Source organism: Chaetodon trifascialis, chromosome 19, assembly GCF_039877785.1.
Source record: "Chaetodon trifascialis isolate fChaTrf1 chromosome 19, fChaTrf1.hap1, whole genome shotgun sequence".
Classification (NCBI taxonomy): domain Eukaryota; kingdom Metazoa; phylum Chordata; class Actinopteri; order Chaetodontiformes; family Chaetodontidae; genus Chaetodon; species Chaetodon trifascialis.
The window spans coordinates 11,880,047-11,904,948 of record NC_092074.1 but is presented as its reverse complement, the minus strand read 5'-3'; the positions used below and the strand labels follow the sequence as shown (position 1 = coordinate 11,904,948).

General features: G+C 41.9%; 1 protein-coding gene across 4 annotated transcripts; it reads left to right on the top strand.

The window, feature by feature from the left end:
- The first annotated feature begins 2,757 nt into the window (after window positions 1-2,757).
- On the top strand, window positions 2,758-23,989 carry hbs1l (HBS1-like translational GTPase). Of its 4 annotated transcripts, XM_070987034.1 has the most exons (18): window positions 2,758-2,913; window positions 3,555-3,623; window positions 4,959-5,090; window positions 5,195-5,446; window positions 15,190-15,298; window positions 15,471-15,721; window positions 16,559-16,724; window positions 17,187-17,304; window positions 18,779-18,925; window positions 19,098-19,172; window positions 19,314-19,431; window positions 20,819-20,887; window positions 20,984-21,088; window positions 21,325-21,415; window positions 21,542-21,650; window positions 21,809-21,909; window positions 22,184-22,328; window positions 22,425-23,989. In XM_070987034.1, the coding sequence occupies exons 1-18, from the start codon at window positions 2,871-2,873 to the stop codon at window positions 22,434-22,436; spliced, it is 2,112 nt and encodes a 703-aa protein (XP_070843135.1). In that variant the 5' UTR covers window positions 2,758-2,870; the 3' UTR covers window positions 22,437-23,989. The 4 variants fall into 4 exon arrangements, with proteins under 4 accessions (XP_070843135.1, XP_070843136.1, XP_070843137.1 ...); XM_070987037.1 differs by lacking the exons at window positions 2,758-2,913; window positions 3,555-3,623; window positions 4,959-5,090; window positions 5,195-5,446 and adding an exon at window positions 7,693-7,787; XM_070987036.1 differs by lacking the exons at window positions 15,471-15,721; window positions 16,559-16,724; window positions 17,187-17,304; ... (8 more) ...; window positions 22,184-22,328; window positions 22,425-23,989 and adding an exon at window positions 6,227-7,787 and having other exon boundaries at window positions 2,780-2,913; window positions 15,190-15,289.
- Window positions 23,990-24,902: the final 913 nt, after the last annotated feature.

The window sequence follows — 24,902 nt, the reverse complement described above, 5'->3', positions numbered from 1 at the left end:
AATCAAATATAAAAGTTACTTATTTTTTATTTACTATCAGAATTATTGCCTTTTCATTTCACAGTTTGCCATTTTAAGGACCTCACATGTGCTTCTTTATTGACTTTAGTTGTTTGGACCACCTGTCAAAGACTGCCAAGGGTGTACGTTTTGCATTTTCCCCTGGGGTGAGTTCCTGTGAAAGACTCTTCACATGATGCCTGGTGCCCTTGGCAAATTATGTAAAGCATTACCTCATATCCACTGCCAACTTTTGGGATGGACCTCACCCCTCACCCACTTGCACATAGGCTTTGTCTTCTACAATTACACCAGCATTAATCTGTTTTCAGATTTACATGCTGTTGTTGACAGATTTGCAATTCTTTGCTTTCACTTGATTCTATAGATACCATTGCCATTCATTTGCTTACAACCATTTTGTGCATCTCCTCAAATTTCATTACAGAGAAAATCTGATTGATGCAAAGTTTATCAGTTGTTCAATAATATAATTTCTACATCATTTAAACAAAGCACCCATCCACTGAGCCGCTCATTCTTCCAGCAATCTGTCCATCCATCTGTTTAATCCATCTAATCAGCCCAACATTAATTCTCTCAGAAATCCTTCTCGCCCACCACTGATTGATTGATCAGACTTACCGTGAACTGTGTGGCCACATCGGCAGCACAGATTTGACCGAAGAGTTCTTAAAAGGCATTGAAAGGAAACAATGTTAAGATCCTGTGTAGAGGTGTGAAAAGTCACACCTCAGTCTTGTTGCAGCACAAACCCGGATTTAATTCATGTCTAAATTTGACTAAATAAAGAAAGCAGGAAAGAAACAGAAAAAAAATCTTTTATTTACTTTCACATGGTGCTCAATAATTAGTTTAAAGCTAATAGTTTAAAGCTGCACACACTATTACAATTTCAATGACCGTTTCACACATGACTTTTCACTTATGCAATATGTTCCATTTCCATTACATATCAGGTGCTGTGTCTGTGTTTGGTTTTAAAATGCCCTAGAAACATTTGCAAAGGAAGAGTTCCCTCTCTGTCACCTGTGTGACCCTGTAAAGAGAGCATGTTTGTGTCTGTTTACTTGCACGGTGAGCATGTGTTCCATGAGAGCATGTGCAGTTGTTTATTTTGACATGTAGATGTGCAACTATGACTTCAAAACGCAGGAAGTGGAATTTTAGAGGGGAAACCTCCACCCACTTTGAGACACACACTTGCACGCACAGACAGATACGCACACTCTTAAACAAAGACAAAACTATGTTCACAATAAGTAAGAATCCCCATGACTGTCCCCTGCTGATATGACTGATCCCCTTCTTGTTCTTACTAACCTCCACTGCTCTTCGTCAAACTGCCATTTGCAATATGAGCTATTCATTGTGAAAAGGGCTTTACACTTACCTAAGCAGACATCTTTCTTTTTTCTCTTCTATTTTTAGATTGGGGAGACACGCCAAACCTCAAATTTCTTTTCACTGTGCAAATGTGCAAGTGTATACTTCACCTGTATCACTGGTTTCAGATTACTGTCTGACATTTTCATCTTCTTCTCTTTCATTGACGCATTGACAACTGTAGATGAGATCAGGGCGACATAATGTGTAAAAAACCAAACATGCATGCACCTGCACATGTGTAGATATGCAAAGACCAGGTCAGAGATAAAAATGTCCACATACACATGCTTGTGAATGCACAAATGCAAGCATACACAGGGGTATAAACATCTCATTGGTTCCCTTCTGTGCTAGACAGGCGATAAGTTTCTTGTGGTAAAAAGATAGTAGGAAAAAATGATGTCACTCACTGGGTGGGTGCGAGGTGTAGAGTGTGGGCTCAGATGGGCTGGTCCCTTACCATAGGGCATAACCTTTGACTAAATGGTTTAGACATTCACACCCCAAGATCACAGGTGGGATTGGAAGTTGTTTGTGTGTCTTGTGCAGGCTGACTGTCATGTTCTTTCAGTGTGCTGCCCTTGATCTGTTCAACTGAAATAATTTTCTTAAGGTTGTGCAGAGTAAAAAGCTCTTAACCACTTTGTCATTGTTCATCTGTGACACCCTGCCTGCTCTTTCACATTGGTAAGACATCATCGTTAACATGAATTTTAAGTGTTTCCTTGCTCATAAAACAAAACTGTGTTGGCTGTATGCAGGTCATAAGCAACAATATTCAGTAGTAATAGTATCATTATAGCTCATGAAGGTAACTGGGTTTTCAAGAACATAACTAATGACAGATCCTTTCCTCTGTTTTTCAGTTGAGAGCCTGTTACCCTTACCATTAAATCTCCAATCTACTCAAAATTGATTTCAGATGGAGCTACATCTCATCTCTCTCCTTAGTAATATTTGATGAAAATTATACAGCATAATTTGGTTTAAATTTATTTCCCACCTTGCCATTCTGACATAAATCTATGAGTTCAACTGATGATTAAAAGCTGTGCAACCTTTGACTGTCATCGATGTCAGTTACTTTCCATCAGGCAGAGGGCAAATTGCACAGGCAAATTGTCAAACTTGTTCGGAGATCTGATCCCAGGCTGCATTGTGAAACAGCAACAGGAAGTTACGTCAGCAAAAAAAAAAAAAAAAAGCTTTGTCTGAAAGCAAATTTTTAAATTTTTTTTAATGACTAAACTGTTGACAACCAAGCAAAAAACACTAATAGCGCAAAAAAGTATTTTTTTAAGTATTTGATTATATAATAATATTTCTAACCTGAATACTGCTGTAATTTCACACAGCAGCAGCAGCAGCAGCAATGGCAGCCGGGCAGTGAGACACATGTCACAACACTCTGTGAGCCGCAAAACAGTCACGCTGGGGCCGAGAGAAGATACATAAGCAAAATGTCTCGGCACAGAAATGTTCGAGGTTATAACTACGATGAAGGTAGATAATCATAACTAGTTGTGACGTTTTAAAAGTCATGGCAAGGCCTCAAACCGCTAAACTCGATAGCCGCTAAGCTAAAATGAACTGTTATTGGTTGTAGCGCTACCAGCTAATGCTACCTAGCTTAGCTGGCAAAATAACGTTGTCGTGTCACTTGACGCCTGGCGCAACGTGAATTGGACTAACGTTATAATGTTATTGTTTACGTGTGTAAGTTGCTCAAGCTTCCAGGCTAACGTTGTAATGTTCAAACTTGATGTAATGCGTCTATAACTAACGTAGTTTGTGTTAAGTATAGTTAACGACAACTAGCTGTTTAGCTAGATTGCTAACTTTCCATTGTTTTGCAGGGAATGTTTCAAGCTTCTAACAAATACTTTGTTGGTCACGGTATTTTGACACCCCCTGGTCGTGTTAACTCATAAAGTCCACCTGTTTGTCAAACCTTCAGTAAAGTAGTTAAGTAAAGTTGCCTATCTCCCAATTTCTAGTTTGTTATGCATTCTGTAAAGGTGCTGACAAGACAGAGTGCCAACTGTAACAAAAGGCTTTTCCTCTTTACTGCAACTGCATGTGTACATGTGTAAGTGGAAAGAACAGAGAGGGGAAAGAATTGAATCTGTCTAATTTTTTCCTAGACTTTGAAGATGATGACATGTATGGACAGTCTGTGGACGATGATTACTGCTGTATATCACCAGCAACAGGTTAGTATGAATGAATGCAAAGTTACAGGTGGGTTCAGTGGTACAATAACACCTATGTATGCTTGCAGATGAGTAGATGCTATTAACTGATTTTTTTCAAGTTAAGGAAACTAAAAACTAAGAATAAGGGACTAGAACAGTGACTTCAAAATTTGGCTTTGTGAATGGAAACATTGTCATTGAAACACTTGTATTGGAAGAAGTTGTATTGGCACTGAAACAAGACTTGATTTGCATTAAAGGTTATTTAATTTCACTTTGATATGTTTTCAGTGACAGTCTTTGGATGTTAATTTCATGTCTGCCTTTTTTCAATGACCTTTTTTTAACAGTTCAGTTCACTGGTTCTCACATTCAGTTCTGTCATTTTGGCTTGGAGAGGAGGGGTCTGAGAGAGGGGGCAAAGGGACTGTGATTTACATATAATCTGCATACTAATGAGTAAACATCATTCTTCTGCAAAGCCTCCGACATGGCCACACACTAAGCGTACAGCATTAGCCTCCATGAGTTCACCTGAAACTCTCAAACCTGGTCTGACAGTGGTAGGTGCTAACCTAATCTTAGTTAATGTCAGCTGTCATAACTACCATTAGGTTTTATGTGGAAAAACAGCTGCAAAGAGAAACAGACTTATTTGCGGTCTGGGAGTTCCAGGCGAACTTATGAAAGTCATCGCTGTAGGTGTCTGGAATCCTTTTTATTTGGTACACAAAATGTGGGAAATGATTTCAGTCTTTCTTCATCCTTTAAGGCTGCTCCAAGCACTGTTACTGTAATAGCATGCATAGACATGCATCAAAATCCAGATGACGGTTGGTTTGACATAGCTTAGCTCTGATAGCTGGTAGTAGCTAAGGTTAGCTCTGATAGCTGGCATTACCTACGGTTAGTGCTTGTTCCAGCAGACCGCTGCCAGAGCAGCATAACATCAGTTACAAGATAACTTTGACCTAGCCCGGTTCTGTGTGGAGAAACAACAGGACAGTGAAACAGACCTCACTTACTTGATGTTTTTGGGAGTTTCAGGTGAAGTCATTTAAGATGATGCTGTATGGTCATGTCAGAGGCTTTGGAGCGGACCTTGGGTCCAGAGGAATGACATTTTCTTTCTTTACAACTGTTTGGAGTTATTGGGAATTGGATCATATGAGAAACAGTCCTACTCAGCCACTACTGGAATCTAATTCTACGACAGTATAATATTAACGTAGCCTAATCTTTATCTGCAACTGTGCAGAAATACCAGCTTTAAACAAAATGAATATGCATGTAAAAGGGAAAAAAAAGTTTCCTAAGCGGCCAATAAGTAAAGAGATATTTTTTTTTGTACAGCAAATCAGTTCATCTACTCACGTCAAGACAGGCAAGCACCAAAGGAGGAGCCTTTAGAAGAAGAAGAATATGAAACTGAAGACGTGCCCATGTCCCCTACCATCAGCCACAACCTTGACCCTCTTGATCAAGGTAATATTTGAACTTTGTGCTTGAAAATGTGCCGAATGAAGACATTAAAATCCTTTTGTTCTTGATCTATTGTTCTTTGTTTGATCACGTATTGCTCTCTGTAGCAAAACTGTATTCCTGCCTGGACCACATGCGAACTGTGCTGGGAGATGCAGTGCCAGACTCAGTCCTGACCCAGGCAGCCATAAGATGTGGATTTGACCCACAGAGGGCACTGGATGCAGTCCTGTCTGAAGACACCAAGACGGCGTCAGTTACCAGAAGCACCTGTGAAGAGACGACTTTGGTGGCAAGAGTTAGCCAAGAGAGAGCACCGCTTCCACAAAGAACCAAACAAGAGGCCGTGGCTGAGAGAGGTACGCCGAGAGCGGATCAAATTATGATTGAGATGCTTCACATTTAGTTCATAATAAGTGTTGTTTTTATTGTCATCTAGCTACTGATTGATCTAGTTTTATTTATGAGGAATAATATTCTACTACCTGATTTCAGAAATACCGGCTGATGCCGTTGCACAATATCTGTGTCACCTGATCAACAATTAGAAGTAGTTCTGGAGAGATAGACATTGCTAATCAAGTGATTTTGAACATCCCACATTTGAGCATTTTTGACTACATTTTTAATAATAATCTAATATGTAATTTAGAATGATAATGACAATATAAATAAGGACTAGCCATCAGTGAAGTGAACAATAAATGTGGCGTTTAGAGTCCGGTCAAGAGCTGAGAGCTTATCATTTTAAAAGGCTGTAAATGCAAAGAAGGCTGCTGTTAATGTTGTGAAGAATGAAAGATAACAGAGAAATTGCCCAAAAAGCATTGTTAGGGTTTAGGTAGGCCACTTACATGAAGCATTTGATGTAAAACTTGGTTCAGAGCCCAGCCTGGTTAAGAAAAAAAGTCCTGGCTTGTTGTAGAATGGACTGATGAATTATTAAGACCAAAACATAATTTTAAACAATACTCTTTACTATTGTGTACATGAAATCGTAACAGCCAGGGGCATTTCTCTGTTCATTTCACACAAAGTCATGCAAATGTTTAACAAAGTGCCTTCTTTCTGTTCTTTTCTCTTTTTTTTTGTTTATGGCGTGATTCTTCGACAACTGCAATTGGCTTTTGTAAGGTAAGGAGCCTGCTTGTCTGCTTCTCACACACACACGACATCCCAGGCACATAAAGCCCAGACCGATCGGTGCAAACACACACAACCACGCGTGCAAGCAAGCATACCAAACTTGCGTGACCTCTTATCACAACATAAGACTGACCCAGTGGTTAACAGCTCTGAAAATCAAAATTGTATTTGTCAAAACATTAGTGCAGGCGTCGGTGGTACTAGTCTTGCACAGCTCATGTCTGAGCATGTGCAGAAGAGTACGGCATCAGGAGTAGTTGACACACAGCAAGGTTTGGCTATTCCCTCATTAAGTGCCCTCACAGTTGCACCTAATTCACCTCTGTCCATTACACCCAATCAAAATAGTCTTTCATTGGGAACGTTGGCATCTTTAAACATGTCTTCAGCATCTCACAGCTCAGCTCCTTCCCTCCTTTCATTTCCACTCAGTAGTCTGTCACTAAACAACCCCAAGGTAACATCTGCAAGCTCTTCTCTGGCTGCTCCTCCTGGATTTGGAAGTCTCAGTTCTGTTCTCCAGAGCAATCCACAATCGGTGGGAGTTGGGATTGGAATCAAAGCTGCAATAGCTGATCCTAAGGGAAGCCCATCATTGGCTGATTTAATCCAGGAGCATTCAAACCGCAGCCCAACAACTATCAGTAACTCCTTTCCTACTCCCAAAAGCAGCATAACTTCTGCGAAGTACCTGGGGATGGGTGCACCAGCGCAAACACTCTCACTGTCTGAGCTCGCTTCACAGCACCAAAACAGGAATACACTCATTCAGTCGCAGTCACAGAGTGATGAACGAGCAGCAAACACGCTCAACTTTTCTAAACCAGCAGTTGCTCCTGCGTGCCTGGGTGGGACTGTCTCGTTGTCTCATCTAGCCCTTAAGCATCAGAACAGCTGTTCCTTGACTTCCCCTCAACCTGTCAGTACTGAATCTGCAGCAAATGCACTGAAGCAACTACCTGGCGTCTCCGAGCCGCTCTCTTTGTCTGATTTGGCATCTGCACACAAAGGCAAAACCTCAACCACCTCAAATGGGTCACATCACTCTCTCACCTCACTCCTTTTACCAGCAAAACCAGAGAAGGCTCGTGTGTTGGTAGGAAGTACTATAGAGGGTGGGAACCAGCGTAAACTCGACCACAAACCATACCGTCAAAACTCCAGGTCTCCTAAACTTAGGCAAGCTATTGATTTGAGTGCACTCATGGCCCAGTCAGATGGAGTGAGCCCTCATCACTTTGACACTGAACTCCCTTCACCGTCCTCTCCAACTCCAGCTGTCTTGGGGCTGGATTTTTCTGTTTTCGCACAACCATCGGTATTTGCCATTACGTTGTCCATTCAAAGCCGCAGGCAGCAGAAGAGGATGAGGAACATAATGAAGGGAAAAATAAGAAGCCAGACGACAGGAAGTGGTTACCAGGCCTTCCTGTGCAAATCGCCAGACAAATCCAAAGAGCAGCATACCCCGCTTTCGCCAATTGCACCGTTCCGCTTCGACACGCCTTCACCTGACGACGTCGTCCGTGCTAATCAGCGAAAAGCTTTCACCAGGTAGACCAGGAGATACAAGCACTTAATTCAGTTACGTGCAGGTTGGTGCTAAAAGAACTAACTTTGGATAAGAACCCTTTAGTGGCCTTTGCTCCACTGACTGAACAAAACTCAAAGAGATGCAGCACTCAGGGTCATCAGTCCACATGAGACCTTTTAACTTTGTCCCATAATCAGTCATTTCAAGTAATGATACTTTTGGGACCAACAGTATAACAGAATGACAAATTTAGTGCTTAAAAACCGGCTGAAACATAATTACCGCAGCATTTATGTATCGCTACTATGTACAGATCAATCGTGTGAGTCAAACAGGATCAAACCCACACTGGCAGCTTGAAAAGAATCGCAGCTAAATAAACTTTCAGTACTTTTAGAACTTTTAGAAGAATTTTTTTCTCATGGACTGTAGTAAACATTTCTTTTTCTGCATTTTAAATTTGAGTCTTATTTTTGTATGCTTACATGGCCTTTGGCTTTTTAATTGACATTTTTTGTATGAAAGTAGTTTTAATCGTGGCCCGGGATAATTCAAAGCATATCTTTTTTTTCGCATGGCCTCTTTTCTAGTTTAGAGCTGCATGAACCCTCAAAAGAGAAAAAGAGGTTGATTTTGTTTGCAGGTGTGCTGCAGCTATTGGAATATGGATCAGTTAACCATTGTACTGGTTTACTGCCGCCTGTGTTTAAGATCACGGGGTAGACATTTTGGTTTGAGGACACCTGGAGATTTTCCCATGAGGGAGAGAGAACACACATGCATGCAGAGACTTTCTCACAAACACACACACACACAGACACAGACAAATGAACTCTTATAATGTTAAATATTGAATAAAGGAGTTAGCTATGAGTGTAAGCACTGTAAATAAGGACTGCACAGAATATGAGTCAAAATGAATGTCTTTAGACCTGAAGTAAAAGAGGTTTTTCTTGCTCCTGCAACCTTTTAATATTACAATGTACAAATAGGTTACACTGGGTGTGTCATCACACTCTGCCAGAATTTAATGTCAATTTTCAAATAAAGATGACTGAGTTCGTGTACTCTGAATGCACCTGTGTCTGGGAGTGTCTGTCCGGTTGTGTGTGGCAGTGCTTATGTCTGATCTGAGTGTAAAATATGTATTTTTGGGGTTGTTGTATTGAACTAATTTTGTGGAACCAGTTGTTTCCTGTTTGAATCGGAAATATGAGTGCGTGTTCGCACAGCACTTCAAGATTTTGGCTTCACTGCGATAATATTTTGGCACAGACTACGAGGGAATGCTCATTCTGTGAAATGGAATGTTAATTAGTTAAGTTAACTCTGCAGTATGTATCTGGTGCAATGTTTGCATGTGTTTTTTTAGGTTACTTCAAAGTTTCTTCTACATTTTTAGTGTGAGTCATTGGTATTGGTTTGAATGGAGAATCGTCCTTAAATAAATTAATGCTTAAGACTTACAGTAAGGCCCTGCAATCAGCTGGCGACCGGTTCAGGGTGTACCCCGCCTCTCGCCCATTGTAGCTGGGATAGGCTCCAGCCCCCCGCAACCCCGAAAGGGATAGGCGGTATAGATAATGGATGGATGGATGGACTTACAGTAAGATTGGACCAGAAATGACTCAAGATTTGGTAGATAATGTTGTGTGCTACCAGCAACATCTGTGAGGAGACCTGTTGTGCATGTGGTTTTCTTAACCATAAAAAAAGGGTAACCTTGTCATCAGGGTATTGGTCTATGATGATGATGATGATGTCAAACTTTCCTTGCAGTTTAGTCATTTTCTTGTGCTGCTCCATTGTCTTAAATGTGAGAACAGTGAGTAAAGGGGCAGGGCTTGGACTAGACTTGTGTAAACTCTATACTGGCGCAGAAAGCTGAGTGAAGTGGACCCTCAGGGTGTCAAACATAGACTGCTGAGCCTGAGGGAAATGATAGATAATCAAGGGCAGATAGTGATAATAATGACAAGTCAAACATTACAAGACAAACAGGTTTCTCAGTCTTCGTGTACTCCTGGGAGCTTTAGGTGTTTGGAAGTCATTAGTTGTTTTAGGGATGTTGTGGTCTGTTTTGTGAGATATGATCTGCAACATTTTTGGATTGTTCTCTGACAATCTATAAATGAATGTTTGTTTATCAACTACTGGGTTTGTCCAGTAACAGTTTTGTCCTCTTCTTTTAAGGCGAGCCAGTGTGTGGGCTTGAGCAGGAAGCTGCACTCTTGGAGAAAATGTCACCCCAAGCACACAGCGACTCGGCATAGCAGCCGATCATTTTACTCTGTGTCTCTCACACACCACCTACGTAGGAAAATCTGATCACGTCTCTCAACTTTCACAGCTCTGTCAAAAGCTTTGCCATATCAAACCATTTTGTGTCTTCACGGGCTTCTGCATTTCTGCAAGGCATACGTGCTGCACAAACATGGTTTTGTTGTGATGTGGTGGCAGCACTGGAAAATACCATTTTACTCATGACAAGTGGTCAAAAGAAAGCGTGTGCCGTTTGGACTTGCCATCAGTACTACTGCTTTGTTGTGGTGCAGTATGTTTGCAGGGAAAAAAAGGTTGAGTGAAGTATGATTATTTAAGTGGAAAAAGATGCACTTGTTACAAGAAATGCAAGAGAGACTGAAGACAAAAAGTGCTCATAAAACAGCAATATGACAGTATGCGTACACGGTGGCCTCAGAAATCATCATTGTTCAGTTGTGCAGCCTGAATACAAGAACACATTGCTGTGACAGCAGTAATGTTTTTGTGCAAATGTCTCCGTGAAGGTGCAGCAATAGTGTTTTATTTAGAGGGTTATTCAGTCATGAGTCACCTTGAGTAACTGGACATTCTTCGATACGTTTGTCATCTTGGTGCTGATCTGTATGCTAGAATAAACCTGTTTACGGTTGCTTGTTCACTTTGGAAGTAAAGACTATATGACTGATTAGTTACTTGCAAGTGAGTCCACTGATTTTCAGTCAAGTGTGGTAGTCGGCTAAATCTTCTTTGCTGAAATCACTCACTCATCAACTCTTCCTAAATTTAAATTACTGGAACTCAGATTAAAATGTGAAAACTTTGAGTTTACATGAAGTTATAGCGAGTTGTAAATTGAGATTCAGGACATGTTTAAAGTGTCATGATAAGGGCTAAACAGTTCAATGTTATTGAAATCACAACGTGGCCAAGTGCAGTATCCAAATTGCAGGAGCTGCAGTTTATTTTTTTTGCTAAACGTAAAATGTGCCGCAGCATGCCATTTTTAAATGAGGCTTGTTCATGCCACAGAGATGCCCTGGCCTAAAGAATCATTTTCAGATGTAAGGGAACGTGCTCGTTTGGTCCGGAGCCCAGCAAAAATCTTCATTTTAAGATTTTTTTCAGTGAAATTGAAATGCAAAAAATTTCATTCCTACTAAAATAGTGACTCATATCGAAATCACAATATCTGTCAAACAATCAATTTAATTTTTTTGTGTATCGCTGAGCCCTTGTCATGATCTTGCACCATCTCTTCTTGGCACGCTGTTGAACGCTGGTAAAAATATTTACATCGTCGGCTTTTAGCTCGATGGAGACGGAACCAACCGTGTGGTCGTGACAGCGTGCGACTGTCGCTCCTCTTTATATCCAGCTGCTGGACTAACATGCAGAACGGGACAACAAGCAGCTCAATTCACGGCATGACCAGTTTGTTTGAATCACACAGCTCTTTATGCTGCATTTTTGAGCCTTAATGAGAGTGGCTGATGTAACACCACTGAAAATCAGCCTCACAAGATGGTTGATAAAGATGTCCTGACTTTCCGCTTAGAGATGGCTTTTTTTTCCTTTTTTTGCATCTGGCAGATTTTTTTTCTCTCTTTATATCCTGTTTCTCACTTCTTCGGAAACTCCAGATGTGCAGTCAAGTCCGTCACTGAGAAACAAACAAACAAACAAAAAAAACCAAAACAGCCACTGGACTCTATGCACTGAGTGGAAAGTGGATGAAAGACGTTGAGTTGCTTGAGTAATTATTTTGGTAAGCGGTGTCAATCCATATATGTGTTGACATTTTAGGTCCACCTGCTTTATGTCAGATGCATAAATCCTTCCGTAGCTCTATTTTGAAATCTGGCTGTAAACAGTAGGTGAGAGTTCTCAGGTGGCTGGTATGACTCAAGGTTGACGGCTGAGTGAGTGGGCGAAGACGACGAGGAGCTCGCGTTGAACTGTGGTACTGACATCGTGTGTGTATGTGTGCCTGTGTGTGCGTGTGACTCAACCTGAAAGGGGTCGGATGGGTCCTGCTCAAAGCTTTTCCCTCAGCCAAGAAGTCCCATTTCCTGCGAAGCCATTTTCATTCATGTCTTTGATTTTTCACATGTGAATGAGGTTTAACTCGTGGTTTGGTTCATCGGTTTATCCTTGAGTTTAGAAAAATTGGATGCCATGTGGAAGGGAGGGCCAGAATGTAGGTTTTAATTCCAAACATGTACCTACCGGGTGATTTTGTCCTCTTTGTGGCACGTTGTTGCTTTCCCTGAAGATTCTTTCTCACAGACGGACCAGGACAGAACCAGCCTTAATTTCTACACTGACATATTTTCCCACAGACTCAGGCATAGTACTTCAATCAGTTAAAATCCCCCACTGTTTCCCCCCACAGTCCGCCCATGAAGATCTGAGTCCAACATGATTCTTGTCTTTTGCATCCTTTAGCGGCCTCAAGTGGTAGGGAGACTCATTATCAAGAACTGCTTTTCCAGAATTTTTTTTTTTTTTTTATCAATGTGATGCCAATCAAAGCAGTTGAAATAAAATATTTTTGGGAAAGTGTTTAGCATGTCAGTGTGTACTTCATGCAGTTAAACATGGGTCAAGATCAATAATTAAAACACATAGCAGTGAGTACAGTACCACATGATGGCAGTCCTCTGCATCCCTCACTCTGCCTCTGTATCTCTCTCTTGGATCTCTTACTCTCACCTGCACAACCATCTTTCCCTGCGAGGCTGTCAGTCACCCCATTACGTGCAATTTTCTGCTTGTTTTTTTCACTTTTCCCAGCACACTTGTGTGTATTTGGCTGGGCGGAGGGGGGTATTTGCATATCCTGGGTGGTCTCCTCTTATCCTGTGCTCAGTTGGGCCCTCGGGCAAAGGTGTATGAATGACTCACTCACTCCTAGTCACTTCAAGGGTCTCCTATACAAGACAAATCCTGGATAGGAGGACGCCAGCTATTTACCTGCCAGTCCAAACAGTGTTAAGGAGATCCTGCTCCAAGCCTCAGAACCTGATTGCACTGTATAGTTGTTCTCAAGCCTCCAGGCAGCAACATATCTGGTAATTAAGAGGGGTTGTTTATTGATTAAGGCCTTAGGATGATTGAGAAGGATACACCTGTCTGTTTCACCCCAGGTTAACATGTGGAGGTAAAGATCCCCCCCCCCCCCCCCCCAAAAAAAAAAAACCAAACTAACAAACAAAGCCCTTGTCAGGTACTCAATAATTGTGGGTGAATCATGTAGATTTGTTGTTTTTTATGTTGTGGTTTATTTCCAAAATGTGAATTAGTGTAATAAGCTGATCCAAACGACCTTATCAGATTTAATGCGATCCAGTCAGAGCCCTTGTTTCACAGCTGATGTTCGATAGAAGTCATTTTCAAGCTGGCTGGTGGCTGATTTAAACACAGGTGGTAGAAACCTCCACGTCACTGTTGTAGAGCCAAGAAAAGCCCCCAGCTGCAGGAAGAACCTAAATTCCCCAGACAGTACTTTTTCCATCTCATGTTGCGGCTCACTGCAGGACTGATAACGCATTAATGATGCACATCTCAGTGATGACAGTGGTATTAAAGATCTATAACTGATGCCTTTTCTGCAGCGGTTCGTCTGTTCCAAGTCATTTTTTAAGGTAGTTTTCAGAACTTTGTTTAGTAATAGATGTATTCATCATTTTTTTGTGGTGATCATCACTTTTAATAAGCTCTAACCCTTTAAATGAGAATATGTTTGATGCAGCTTTGCCTGAGATGTGGGAATAAACAGCACGTACATGTCATGACTTTATAAAGACAAAAAGCCTCTTCAGGGAGGAGCGAGCTGCCTCACCGCCTATCAGTGTTTCAGAATGAGAGGGACTTTTTCATTCAGTCATTCAGAGAAAGCTTGGTTAGAGAAAGTCCATTAATAATTCTGTTGAATCACACCTCCTTTCCTCTCATTTTCCCTAAGGGTATTTTTTTGCAATGAATAAACTGCATGAAGCAAACAGGACCAAACAAGCAATTAGTTAGATTTTTTATTTGTTTGTTTTTTGTTTTTTTTTTTGTTTTAGATACAGGCTATAAGATGAGGAAAAATCAACATCAAACATCAAGTGGAGTAAACTTTAGAGTAGTATTTTTCTTCCTTTGGACACAGTAAGATCAGTGAAGGAGTTAATATTGTGATAGTAACTAAAAATCCTTTACGAGTTTTTTTTTTTAATGTGGTGTGCATATGTGATAATACACACATTCACCTCTGGCCCTGTACTTTGCTGAGGGTGACACCTTCTCAAAAGTATTCATTCTGCGAAATGCTGTGTCACACTGCTCTATTTACGTGGAGACGGGAGGCAACGGCCACTACTGAAATTAACCCTCTCTGAACCAGGATGTCACTGCCACACACATGCACACATACGCACGCAGCATGCTGTAGGCTTGGCTGTGCAGCCCAGCCTAAATGAATCAGTCGCAGGTTGATATGACTGGGACCGGTGGCCATTTGGGACTGGGATGACAAAGCAATGACTTCAGCACGTCTCACTGCTGCAGAATATGAAGCACCAGTCAGATAAATGGAGGCTTGACTGATTGCATAATATGCTTACACTGAAGAATATGTGCTTTACTGTATATGCCAGTAAGGCTATGTCCAGGAAAACAGTCATTGTAACATCCTGTGCATGGCTTAACACCTCAGTGGAATACATTACTGAATAAGCTATCTTACTATGTATTTTATATGACTGTTTTGCAGATGCAGGCAGTGTTCCAACGAATGTAATAAAGTCAGTCACTTTAAAACAGGAAAAAAACCCACAAGACTTAAATTATTCTGATGCTGCGTGCATGCATAATCACTATTTATGAACAACTCTATTCCCAGAGATAGATAAGCAGAACAAGTGTGTGTGTAAACTTTGACTTAACAGTAACAGAAGATGTACTGGGAGAAAAATATCAGTCTTATCCTGCTTATGAGACAAAGCAGTAAGTGTTTGCCCATACATATAAACCATTTCTCATACATTGAACGTCATTTGATGCCTTTTTTAAACAGCGATCGTGCTCCTAATGTCATAGAGCATGGCCACAGTGACTCATGATTGCCTTTGTCTGTGGGAAAGTCTACAGTTTTGTTCCTCTGTTCCCTTTTAGCTAAAAGCAAAGATGCGTCTCACAATAAACTGGACTCTGAGGTGGTTCCCAAAGTGGCTCGCATGACCGTCTCTGGCAAGAAGCAGACCATGGGCTTTGAAGTTCCCAGGTACCTGACACACACATTGTTCTCATAAAACAGTTCAGGACAGTAGTTGGTATGATACATTTGGAAGAGCTGTGGATGAACCCTTCAGAAGCTGTAAGCTGGTAGAAATGTCATGTTACAGGGTAGAAAAGAGCTTTTAACCAGATTAAACTCTTCCACACTCTCTCCTCAGCACAGGGGAGAACGGCGTGATCGCTGCACCAGCGCGCCGGGGCGGCAGCCCTGAAAACGCCACCGCGACAGCCGCCTCAGAGACCACGTCCAAACGTCCTGAGACTCCATCCAAAGGGTCAAATGGGGACGAGCCCTCCACAGTTCCCACCCCAGGCCGCTCCTCAGGAAAGGCCCGGCAAGCGATCAATGTCAAGGCTGAGCTGGAGAAGCGGCAGGGCGGCAAACCTCTGCTGAATTTGGTGGTTATCGGTAGGAAGGAAACGCAGAAAACCACTCATACACCACCACAAATACCACACGTGACTTTACGTTTTATTTCATCTTACGGCACATTAAGGGATCGGCACGCTTGCAAGGAATACAAGTCAATTCTGCACAAACAATTGAAAACAGTTATGTTCACTTGCATCCTCCTGCAAGTTAGTTTTTCCTTTTTGTAATGTTTTTTTTATAGATACCATAAGGAAATTAGTATTTGAAGAGTTCATTTTTATGATATGTTCTCACATTGCAACATAGCAGTAAAAAAAAAAAAAAAAAAGTAAATAAAAAAGCACTTCCATGTCGTTTTTGCCACATCCTTGAATTGGTGAATGTACACAGTATGTTCCTTTTTTTTAGCGCAGTCACGTTTAATGTTCACCGTGCACATGTCTAAGTTTAATGGAGTTAAATGAGTCGAGCGGCAGACCTGCAGTTGCTCAATCATATTTTCTCATTCTCAGTTACACCAGAAAAAGTGACTTGGTAGTTTCAGAAGTGCAGATGATTCTGGTTTCCCACAGCCTGTGAAACCTTTCGTTTTACCACGATCCTCTCCCTCCCCCCCATCCTCTCTTCCTTGCTCCCATTTCTGTCTACCACCCTTCTCTTGTGCAACTCTGAGTCTTTCCCTCTCCTATCTCTGACCTCCCTTTGTCTTATCACCTCTCTTCCCTTATGTGTCTTATCACTCTTGTGTCATTCTTCCTCCTTCTCTGTCTGTCCTCACCCCTCTTTGCGGTCTTCTATCACTCCCCGCCCTCTGAGCCCCTTTCTTTCTACATCCCCAACCTCTTGGCTTTATTACATTATTGTGCCCCACAGGTCATGTGGATGCGGGTAAAAGCACGTTGATGGGCCACCTGCTTTACCTGCTGGGCAACGTCAACAAGCGCACCATGCACAAGTACGAGCAGGAATCAAAGAAGGCGGGAAAGGCCTCCTTCGCCTACGCTTGGGTCCTGGATGAAACTGGCGAGGAGAGGGACAGGTACATTTTTTCTTACCACTGATGGTCAACACTGGATACATCCGCCTTCTCAACATTTAAAATATGTTGTTGTGGAAGATCTGTCCATGTTCGCCCCATCTCTGTTGTTGTCACCAGAGTGAAACGGAAGCGAAATATGTCAGAAACAGAAAGTGACTCGGGTGGGAATCCATATTCCTTCATCAGTAACTTCTGAAGTAAATGCGTAATGCTTACAGCAAACCGAGAGCCGCGCCTACTAGAAGACGTTGCTCTTGAACTGAAAATGACAAAGGCTTTAAATCTGCTTTCCCTCATATGGCAGTCCAACCCCTCAGTGCACCATCCAGGGGATTGCTTTATTTACTGTATTTTCACTCTTCTGCTTCCGCACAAATTATTCTATACATTGCAGATGCATTTTTTTCTAGTGCATCAGATGGTATTAGAACATATCCCCTCATTTATTTGTGTTTCCTCCAGGGGTGTGACAATGGATGTGGGCATGACCAAGTTTGAGACTAGCTCTAAGGTGGTGACCCTAATGGATGCACCAGGACACAAAGACTTCATCCCCAACATGATCACAGGAGCTGCACAGGTATACCCAGTAAAAGTGTGAGGCAGCCTGCACATTGCATGCAAACAGACACAGTGAATGAGAAATCTGAGGGTATTGCAATGAGTATATAGCTCCTAATGTTCCTCTTCTAGGTGTATGTGCAGTAAGAACAGTCTATGAGTGTCTATTTTCTAAAGGAGGTGCAGGAGCAGTCAAGAGATTATTTTTTCCATAGCATTTAATTAATTTTTTTGATCCCCAGGGTAATAATGTTGCAATAACCAAAAAAAGACCAGAAAGGAACAGTATACAGATGAGTAGATAACAGAAAATGCAAATATGGAAAGCTACATGTATGTGCAGTGTGATACTCCAGACCAGCGTGCATGTATTCGATGCTGATGCTAAGCTAATTGAGCAAGTATGTTTCTGAGCAAAGAGGCTGAGTAGCTGTATCCAAAATGTATAAAAGAAGTGAATAATAAGTGTGATGTAATCTAGGAGAGGACAGAATAGATAGAATAGATCCTGTCGCAATTCATGTAATTTTGTCATGCAAAATATACATAGTGTATTTCCTTCCACTGATTTAAAAATCCGGTACTGTCATAAAGTGGTCCTGTCCATTGTTTTGCCACATGCTCATATACAGAGATATTAAAGGGGTACCTCAGTGTGAAGCAAATATATTGTTATACAATGCAACTCTGATGTGGCATCAGTAGATTAATATTGATATAAGTGATGCTCACACTGAAGCAAAGCACTGCTCTGCCTTTGCAAACGTCAGCTTGATTGAAATGGTTCTTTCCCTCCACTGTATACCCTCAGTCTGCCACGCCCGTCACTCTGATTTGAAGTAGCTCCTGTGGTTTTGGGTGTTGGTGTCGCAAGGTGTTTTTGCAGGCAGGGGTGTGCTCGTCTGTCTCTGTTCTGAGGCGCTAATGTAATTTCTCTTTTACCATATGACTGTCCTCACGTTCAGCCTCATCATGTACTGACTAAGGGGTTCCTGTGCAAGCAAATGAAGGTATCAGTCTGTCACATGGTCTGAGGCTCGCACTGGTATTTCTCCAGCTTTCAGAAAGAGTGTTTCATCAAATTCAGAATTAAAGAAAATGATCAAGAACAAAAGTGTAGCGTCTACATACTGACTATATGATGTATTTGACTCTTGCTTTCTAATACTTTTTACAAATTCAAATGTTCATCATAGAAGAAGAGCAAAGGACTGTCCATCTAGACTGAGTGCATTTGCTTAGTTATTTTATGTTCCTATGCAAGCCTCTGTTGGACCTTTGCACAGGACATTTTACTGATTTCATAGTTTCACAGAGCTACAAATGCATGCTGACGCTGGACTCCTCACTCATAGAGGCGGTCTCATTTTACATGTTTGTGTCAGAATTCAGCTGTTCAATTAGGTACTGAGTTGAGTGTGTGTCTGATGTTCTGCCTCAGCAGACACAGATGCATGTGGTTCTTATCTCTGCACCCTCGGTTCTCTCTCCAGGCCGACGTGGCGGTGCTTGTGGTGGATGCCAGCCGAGGAGAGTTTGAGGCAGGCTTCGAGGCGGGTGGTCAGACCAGAGAGCATGCCCTGCTGGTGCGCTCGCTTGGCGTCACTCAGCTGGCTGTAGCTGTAAACAAGATGGACCAGGTCAGACCCTGCCAGTCATTACTGAAACAAAGAGGGGATTAACATAACCCTGTCCTTAACCCCAGTCTACACTGTGTGTGAGTGTGTGTTGTTGACAGATTTCCATTTCAAAGCCATGCTGAAGGGGAAACTTTGTCTCTGTATTTTTCCTTTACGTTTGTCTACAAATCAGGTAAACTGGCAACAGGAACGTTTCCAAGACATCACTTCCAAACTTGGTCATTTTCTCAAGCAGGCAGGATTCAAGGTGAGTCACTCGACATCTAAGAATTTGAACTCTTTATCGGTATCGATGTATTAACATTTTATATCTTTGGCTAAGTTGTATTCCTGAGTATTTCCAATTTTTCTTTTGTTTCATCCAGTGTTTATGTGTTTTTTTTTTCAGGAGTCTGATGTTTTCTACATCCCCACCAGCGGCCTGTCAGGAGAGAACCTCGTCACCAGGAGTTCGGTGTCAGAACTTACCTCTTGGTACTCTGGTCCCAGCCTGCTGGAGCAGATTGGTAATGAACACTGGCATCCTTCAAGATGCCTGAAGCGTTCACTGCCTTTTGACACATAGGTGCCGCTGTAAAAAAAAAAAAAAAAAAAAAAAAAAAATCTATACATATAAACACAAGCTGCATTTCTGTCCTTTTATCATCATGGGCTGCGGAGCCCAGTTCTGTTGCCTGCTGGCCTGGCTCTGGTGCCTATTCTGGCACTGCCTCAGGCCTGAAAACCTCCTCCTCCTGGTGGTCCAAAGCTCCTGTGCTAGCGGTGTGAACTCCAACCATCCCCCTGTGCTCTGAGCTTCCAGTCCGGTCAGGGCAGAGTCAGCTAGCTGCACAGATAACTGAGCCAACAGAAGCTACATTTAGCAGTAGTTAGCAGGTACTTTAGCAACAAGTGAAGCTATCTGTCCATCAGGAGGCTCTCAGAGGGAAAACCAGAAAACGTTTCCTCCATAAGATACGATCCAGTTTCAGTGACGTGGTTGGCATTGCGTAAAGTGTTAAACACTTCTCACAGGGGATTGTACCCGCCCACCCAACTTACACAGTGCAAGAATAGGTGCCCGGGGCGCAGAGTGGGAATGAGAGGCACTGTTCTCCCTATTACAAGTCAGCTCTCCATCAAAGTGATCTTCACGCTGTCATTTTAAGGTCAAATAGTTACACAATGTTGCTTTAAGGCGAAACTCCAGGTAAAGTTTTCCAACTAACCAAAATCTATTGAGTCTCAAATACTTCACCCATGGGCTTGAGAAGTGGCTCTAAAACCTCTGTAGCTTCCTCAGTCACAGAGAATGACGGTTATATATTCTTTCAATAATTCACTTCTTTGATGTCCATCGATACGCTCAGTCATACGTTTTCTAAATTAATGTGAAGCTCAAAGCTGCACAGGAAGTCGCATATTTTACAATTTCTTGCCAAAACCGTTGCCCAAGCGACATACTGAGCAGTGAAAGTGACTATGCTCTTGGAGACGTTTCTTCAAACACTGCAAACACTTACAAATACTGATCACAGCCGTGAAGCTTTTGACGGCCACCTGTGAAGCCTACATGGGTGAATGTTTGTACTCAAAGCTCTGGGTGTTACTTCAGGGTGACTCACTGCAGTACTGAATGACTTATGGATAAAGGGAAATTATCTATAGCAGTTTTTTTTTTTTTTTTTAACAGTTTTGCGTGCGTGCATGCAGATGTACAGTGCTGACTGTCATTAGCACTGATCATCCCCACTAATGGCCAGTAAAAGCAGGACACTCAAGCATTATTCATCTATTACTAGAGAAAATGATTCACAACCAGTGCTCATCAGATTTGTCATTATATATACAAGTCTTTCCCGCTCCTCTTTGATGTCTTCCTCTTTTTTTTTCTCTTCTATCTCTCTTCTACAGATGCCTTCAAAGCCCCTCAGCGGTCTGTGGACAAACCTTTCAGACTGTGCGTCTCAGATGTGTTCAAAGGTGAAAGTCACTGACACCAACATTTTCTTCATGTTCCTTCTCGTTTCTCTTTTTCTAAGTAAAATACATTGCTGATGTTGCGTTTTCTCTTCCCAGACCAGGGTTCAGGCTTCTGTGTAACAGGGAAGATCGAGGCTGGTTATATTCAGACTGGGGACAAAATACTGGCCATGCCACCCAATGAAACCTGCACCGTCAAAGGTACACACTGTTCTGTGTTTGCTGCTAGTCTGGCTGGCAAAATGTGGACAATTCTCGTAAATGATTTATCATTTTATAGCTTCTTCTGATATGAATAGATATTTTTTTCTTTGAGTGAATAACGTGTCAGCTACAGGCACACCTGCCTGAGTGAGCATGACTGCTGAATGAGTGGTGATTAACACTGCCATCCTGTGGAGGCTGTGTGAATTACACTCTTTGTGTGTCTACCACAGGTATTACTCTCCACGATGAGGCTCTGGACTGGTCTGCAGCAGGAGACCACGTCAGCCTGACAGTCACCGGCATGGACATCATCAAGATCAAGTAAATAACAGTTTGATGCAGTTTATTGTATTTATTCAGAAGCATGGAGGCCTGCTTTGTTCTCTGTCGTGTATGTTTGGGCTCTGTACCTTTAGCTGTATTTAGTGATAACTTGCTTCCTTCCAGCGTGGGCTGCGTGTTCTGCGATCCAAAGGAGCCCATTCGAGTCTGTACTCGATTCAGAGCTCGAGTCCTTCTCTTCAATATCGAGGTCCCCATCACACAGGGCTTCCCAGTAAGTGCACGCATTCACACACAGTTAAACCGCCATGTTAACTTCTAACGTTAATTGGACACATGTTGAGTGTGTGTGTGTGTGTGTGTGTGTGTGTGTGTGTGTGTGTGTGTGTGTGTGTGTGTGTGTGTGTGTGTGTGTGTGTGTGTGTGATGTAGGTATTGCTGCATTATCAAACAGTCAGCGAGCCGGCCACCATTAGGAAACTGATTAGTGTTCTACACAAGAGCAGCGGCGAGGTCCTCAAGAAGAAACCAAAGTGAGTGTTGGAGGGGAGCCATCGTAGTACATTTTGTATTATGAATAAAAAGTACACATAATGATTTTTATTACTGTGTACATCTGTAACAACCCTGATTTCAACTAATTGTAAGATCAACTAATTGTAAGATGAAGCGCTTGACATTATATTAAATGTGATGAAATATTAAGTAAAAGATGATCTCAGTCAAATAATGCTGGAAAAGCACATTCCTGTTTAAAACATTGAAATCCATTGTTATTTCCTCCTTGTGTGTGTCTTTCCTGTTAAGGTGTTTGAATAAGGGTATGAATGCCATCGTGGAGATCCAGACCCAGAGACCGGTGCCATTAGAGCTGTATAAGGACTACAAGGAACTGGGCCGCTTCATGCTGCGATACGTCGGCTCCACCATTGCTGCAGGGGTTGTCACTGAGGTAAAGTGCAACCAACTCTGCAATAATGAAGTAATGAAGATTGAGATTGTTGTCCTTAGTTCCTTAGTTTTCTTTTTTGATTCTTTACCTCTGCAGATCAAAGAATGAAGAGCGTTTCCACGGACTCAGAGCCAGTCAGACCTTCCTCTGGAGACTGCATGCAGCCAGAGACAAAAGTGCAATTCCTCATGAGACTCAGAGTGTTACATTCATCCATCCATCCATCTCTCTCTATCCAGCACAGCGGCTGTTTCACCTGACTGCTCTGATCGACACTAGCTAACCGCACAGATAACCAACCACATGTGGCAAGATGCTGAGCAGCCTCTTCCGTCAAACCGGCGCATTACCCAGCTACCCCCACTTCCTCCCGTCCGACCATTCGTCTGTTAGTAATACCCGTTGCTCTTAATTCACTGTTCAATCAAGCCAAATCAATGGCATAATCAGACTCTGAAAGACAATTCTACCATGCTGAGATTTCTACAGTGATTCTTTTCACTGTACTCTCCTTGAAGGAGTGCCGGCAGATCTTTTATCGTGACAGAAAATGTATGAATCATGGTGGAGCAGGCTAATACGGCAGCAGCGGTTTAAGGACGGTGTTTACTCTTTGCTGTAAATTGACAACTTTTATCCATAGCAAGGCTCTTCTAATCAAAACTGCTGACCTGAAATGACTAATTTAGAATTTAGACAGATGAAAGAATGCAGGAGTTAACCTTTGATATCTTTTTTTTTTTTTTTTTTGTTTACCGCAGTACGGTGTGTTTGCATCATGGATTGCTTAGCTAAGAGCACAAAGTGCACTCCAACCAAGGTTGTTAACAAAAAAAAAGGGAAGCTCAAACGTTCATCTCCTTCTGGATGAAGAGGAATTCTCATTTATGTTAACAAATAATACTTGAAATGTTCAACAGGAAAGCACCAAAATACTTTTTGAAGTGTTTTTTTTTCTGTCAAAGACTCGCCTAAGTGGAGGAGGAGCAGCGTTTCTGTTTCTCCACGTGTCAAAGCGGACATGTTGGTTGAAGCTAAATGGACGTGACACCAGTCATCTGTGGTTTGAGTTTCGATTGCAGCAGTTTGAAGCGTCCCTTTCTGTCCAAAAGAAAATCCTTTAAAGCCTTGTGAGAGGTTTGCATAGGCATACAGTCTGTTAATGTGAGCATCCTGCAGGGCAAACACTGCTTTTCTATCTATCGAAATACATATATGTAAAAGTAAGTGGGAAGTGAAAATGTAGGGGTGATCGTTTCCCGTCAGGCTCGACAGTGACACAGCTGGGGTTGTTCCCACTGGACTGGAAAGCACCACAAATGCATCACACTAAAAGTGTGGCTGAGTGTGATTTGTGAGCAACAACGTTCAGAGCTTAAATTCAACTTTTGTTTGTCGCAGTGGACATCGAGGTGATAGACGCGTGTGTGATCACAGTGGGGGAAGTTTGCTCAGCGCTTCCAGGTTTACGCAGTCTTTCCTAATTGCTGAGGCTGTGGAAGGAAAGAGAGACGAACATTTTCAGTTAAAAGCTGTGCATTCAAGACAGGAAGCAGAGGAAATGAATCCCAACACAAACACTTTTTTTCTGCCTTTTATTTTATCCATGCAACTCAAAGGCATCATCATCATGGTCAGAAATAAAGCTCCGGTTCATCTCATTGTGTTTTTGTTTTTGTTTTTTTTAATTCTGAAGAAAGGCAGTCAATCTAAGATGCTCTTGTGTTCTGTCAAATTGTTTCTGAGGTGGGATATTTATTCAATAACTTTTTAGTGAGTTGGCCTCAAAAATGATTGATCAAGGAGTCAGATTATGTCACTGATTAACAGGTCCTGTATACAAACACACAGCAAAGTACGTGTTCATGAAAGTTGGCTAAAGGTTAGTTTGGACAAGCTTGGAGGTAAATCTATAATCTCTCATAAAGTTGTCTAAAACTTCCAATGTGTAATCTTTCAATTTATTAGACCTCACTTGCTACTGTTGTTGCCTGAACTGCCTCGCCATCATGCACAAACACTGCAAAGTTAAGTGTAATGCGGCTGGGTTAAAGGTCTCAAAACACATGCTGAGTCATTCCTGACCCAAGAAACGAAGAATAACCGTGGTGTCATGTAAACACTGCCAAACATTAACGGAAAGACACTTGGTGACATGCTCGCTTTGAATTCATATTGATGATGTTCATGTGAGTTATTGTCTTAATGCAGCCCATTCAAAAGCACTTTAGGAGAAATTTCCACCACACACACACACACACACACACACACACACACACACACACACACACACACACACACACACACACACACACACAAGCTCGTACTTGTGAGGACCTTTATTGACATAATGCATTCCCGAGCCCCTTACCCTAACCTTGAACATCAACTATAAGTCTAACCTCAACCCTAAACTAAAGCTAATTCTAATATTCTAATGTAACCTTTAAAAGGACCAAAACGTCTTCATTTTCTAAAGATGTCCTCACTATGTAGCAAGTACAATAACTCACATACACACACACACGCACACACAGACACAGTGTGTGGTCCACCAGATGGCAGCGTTCAGTT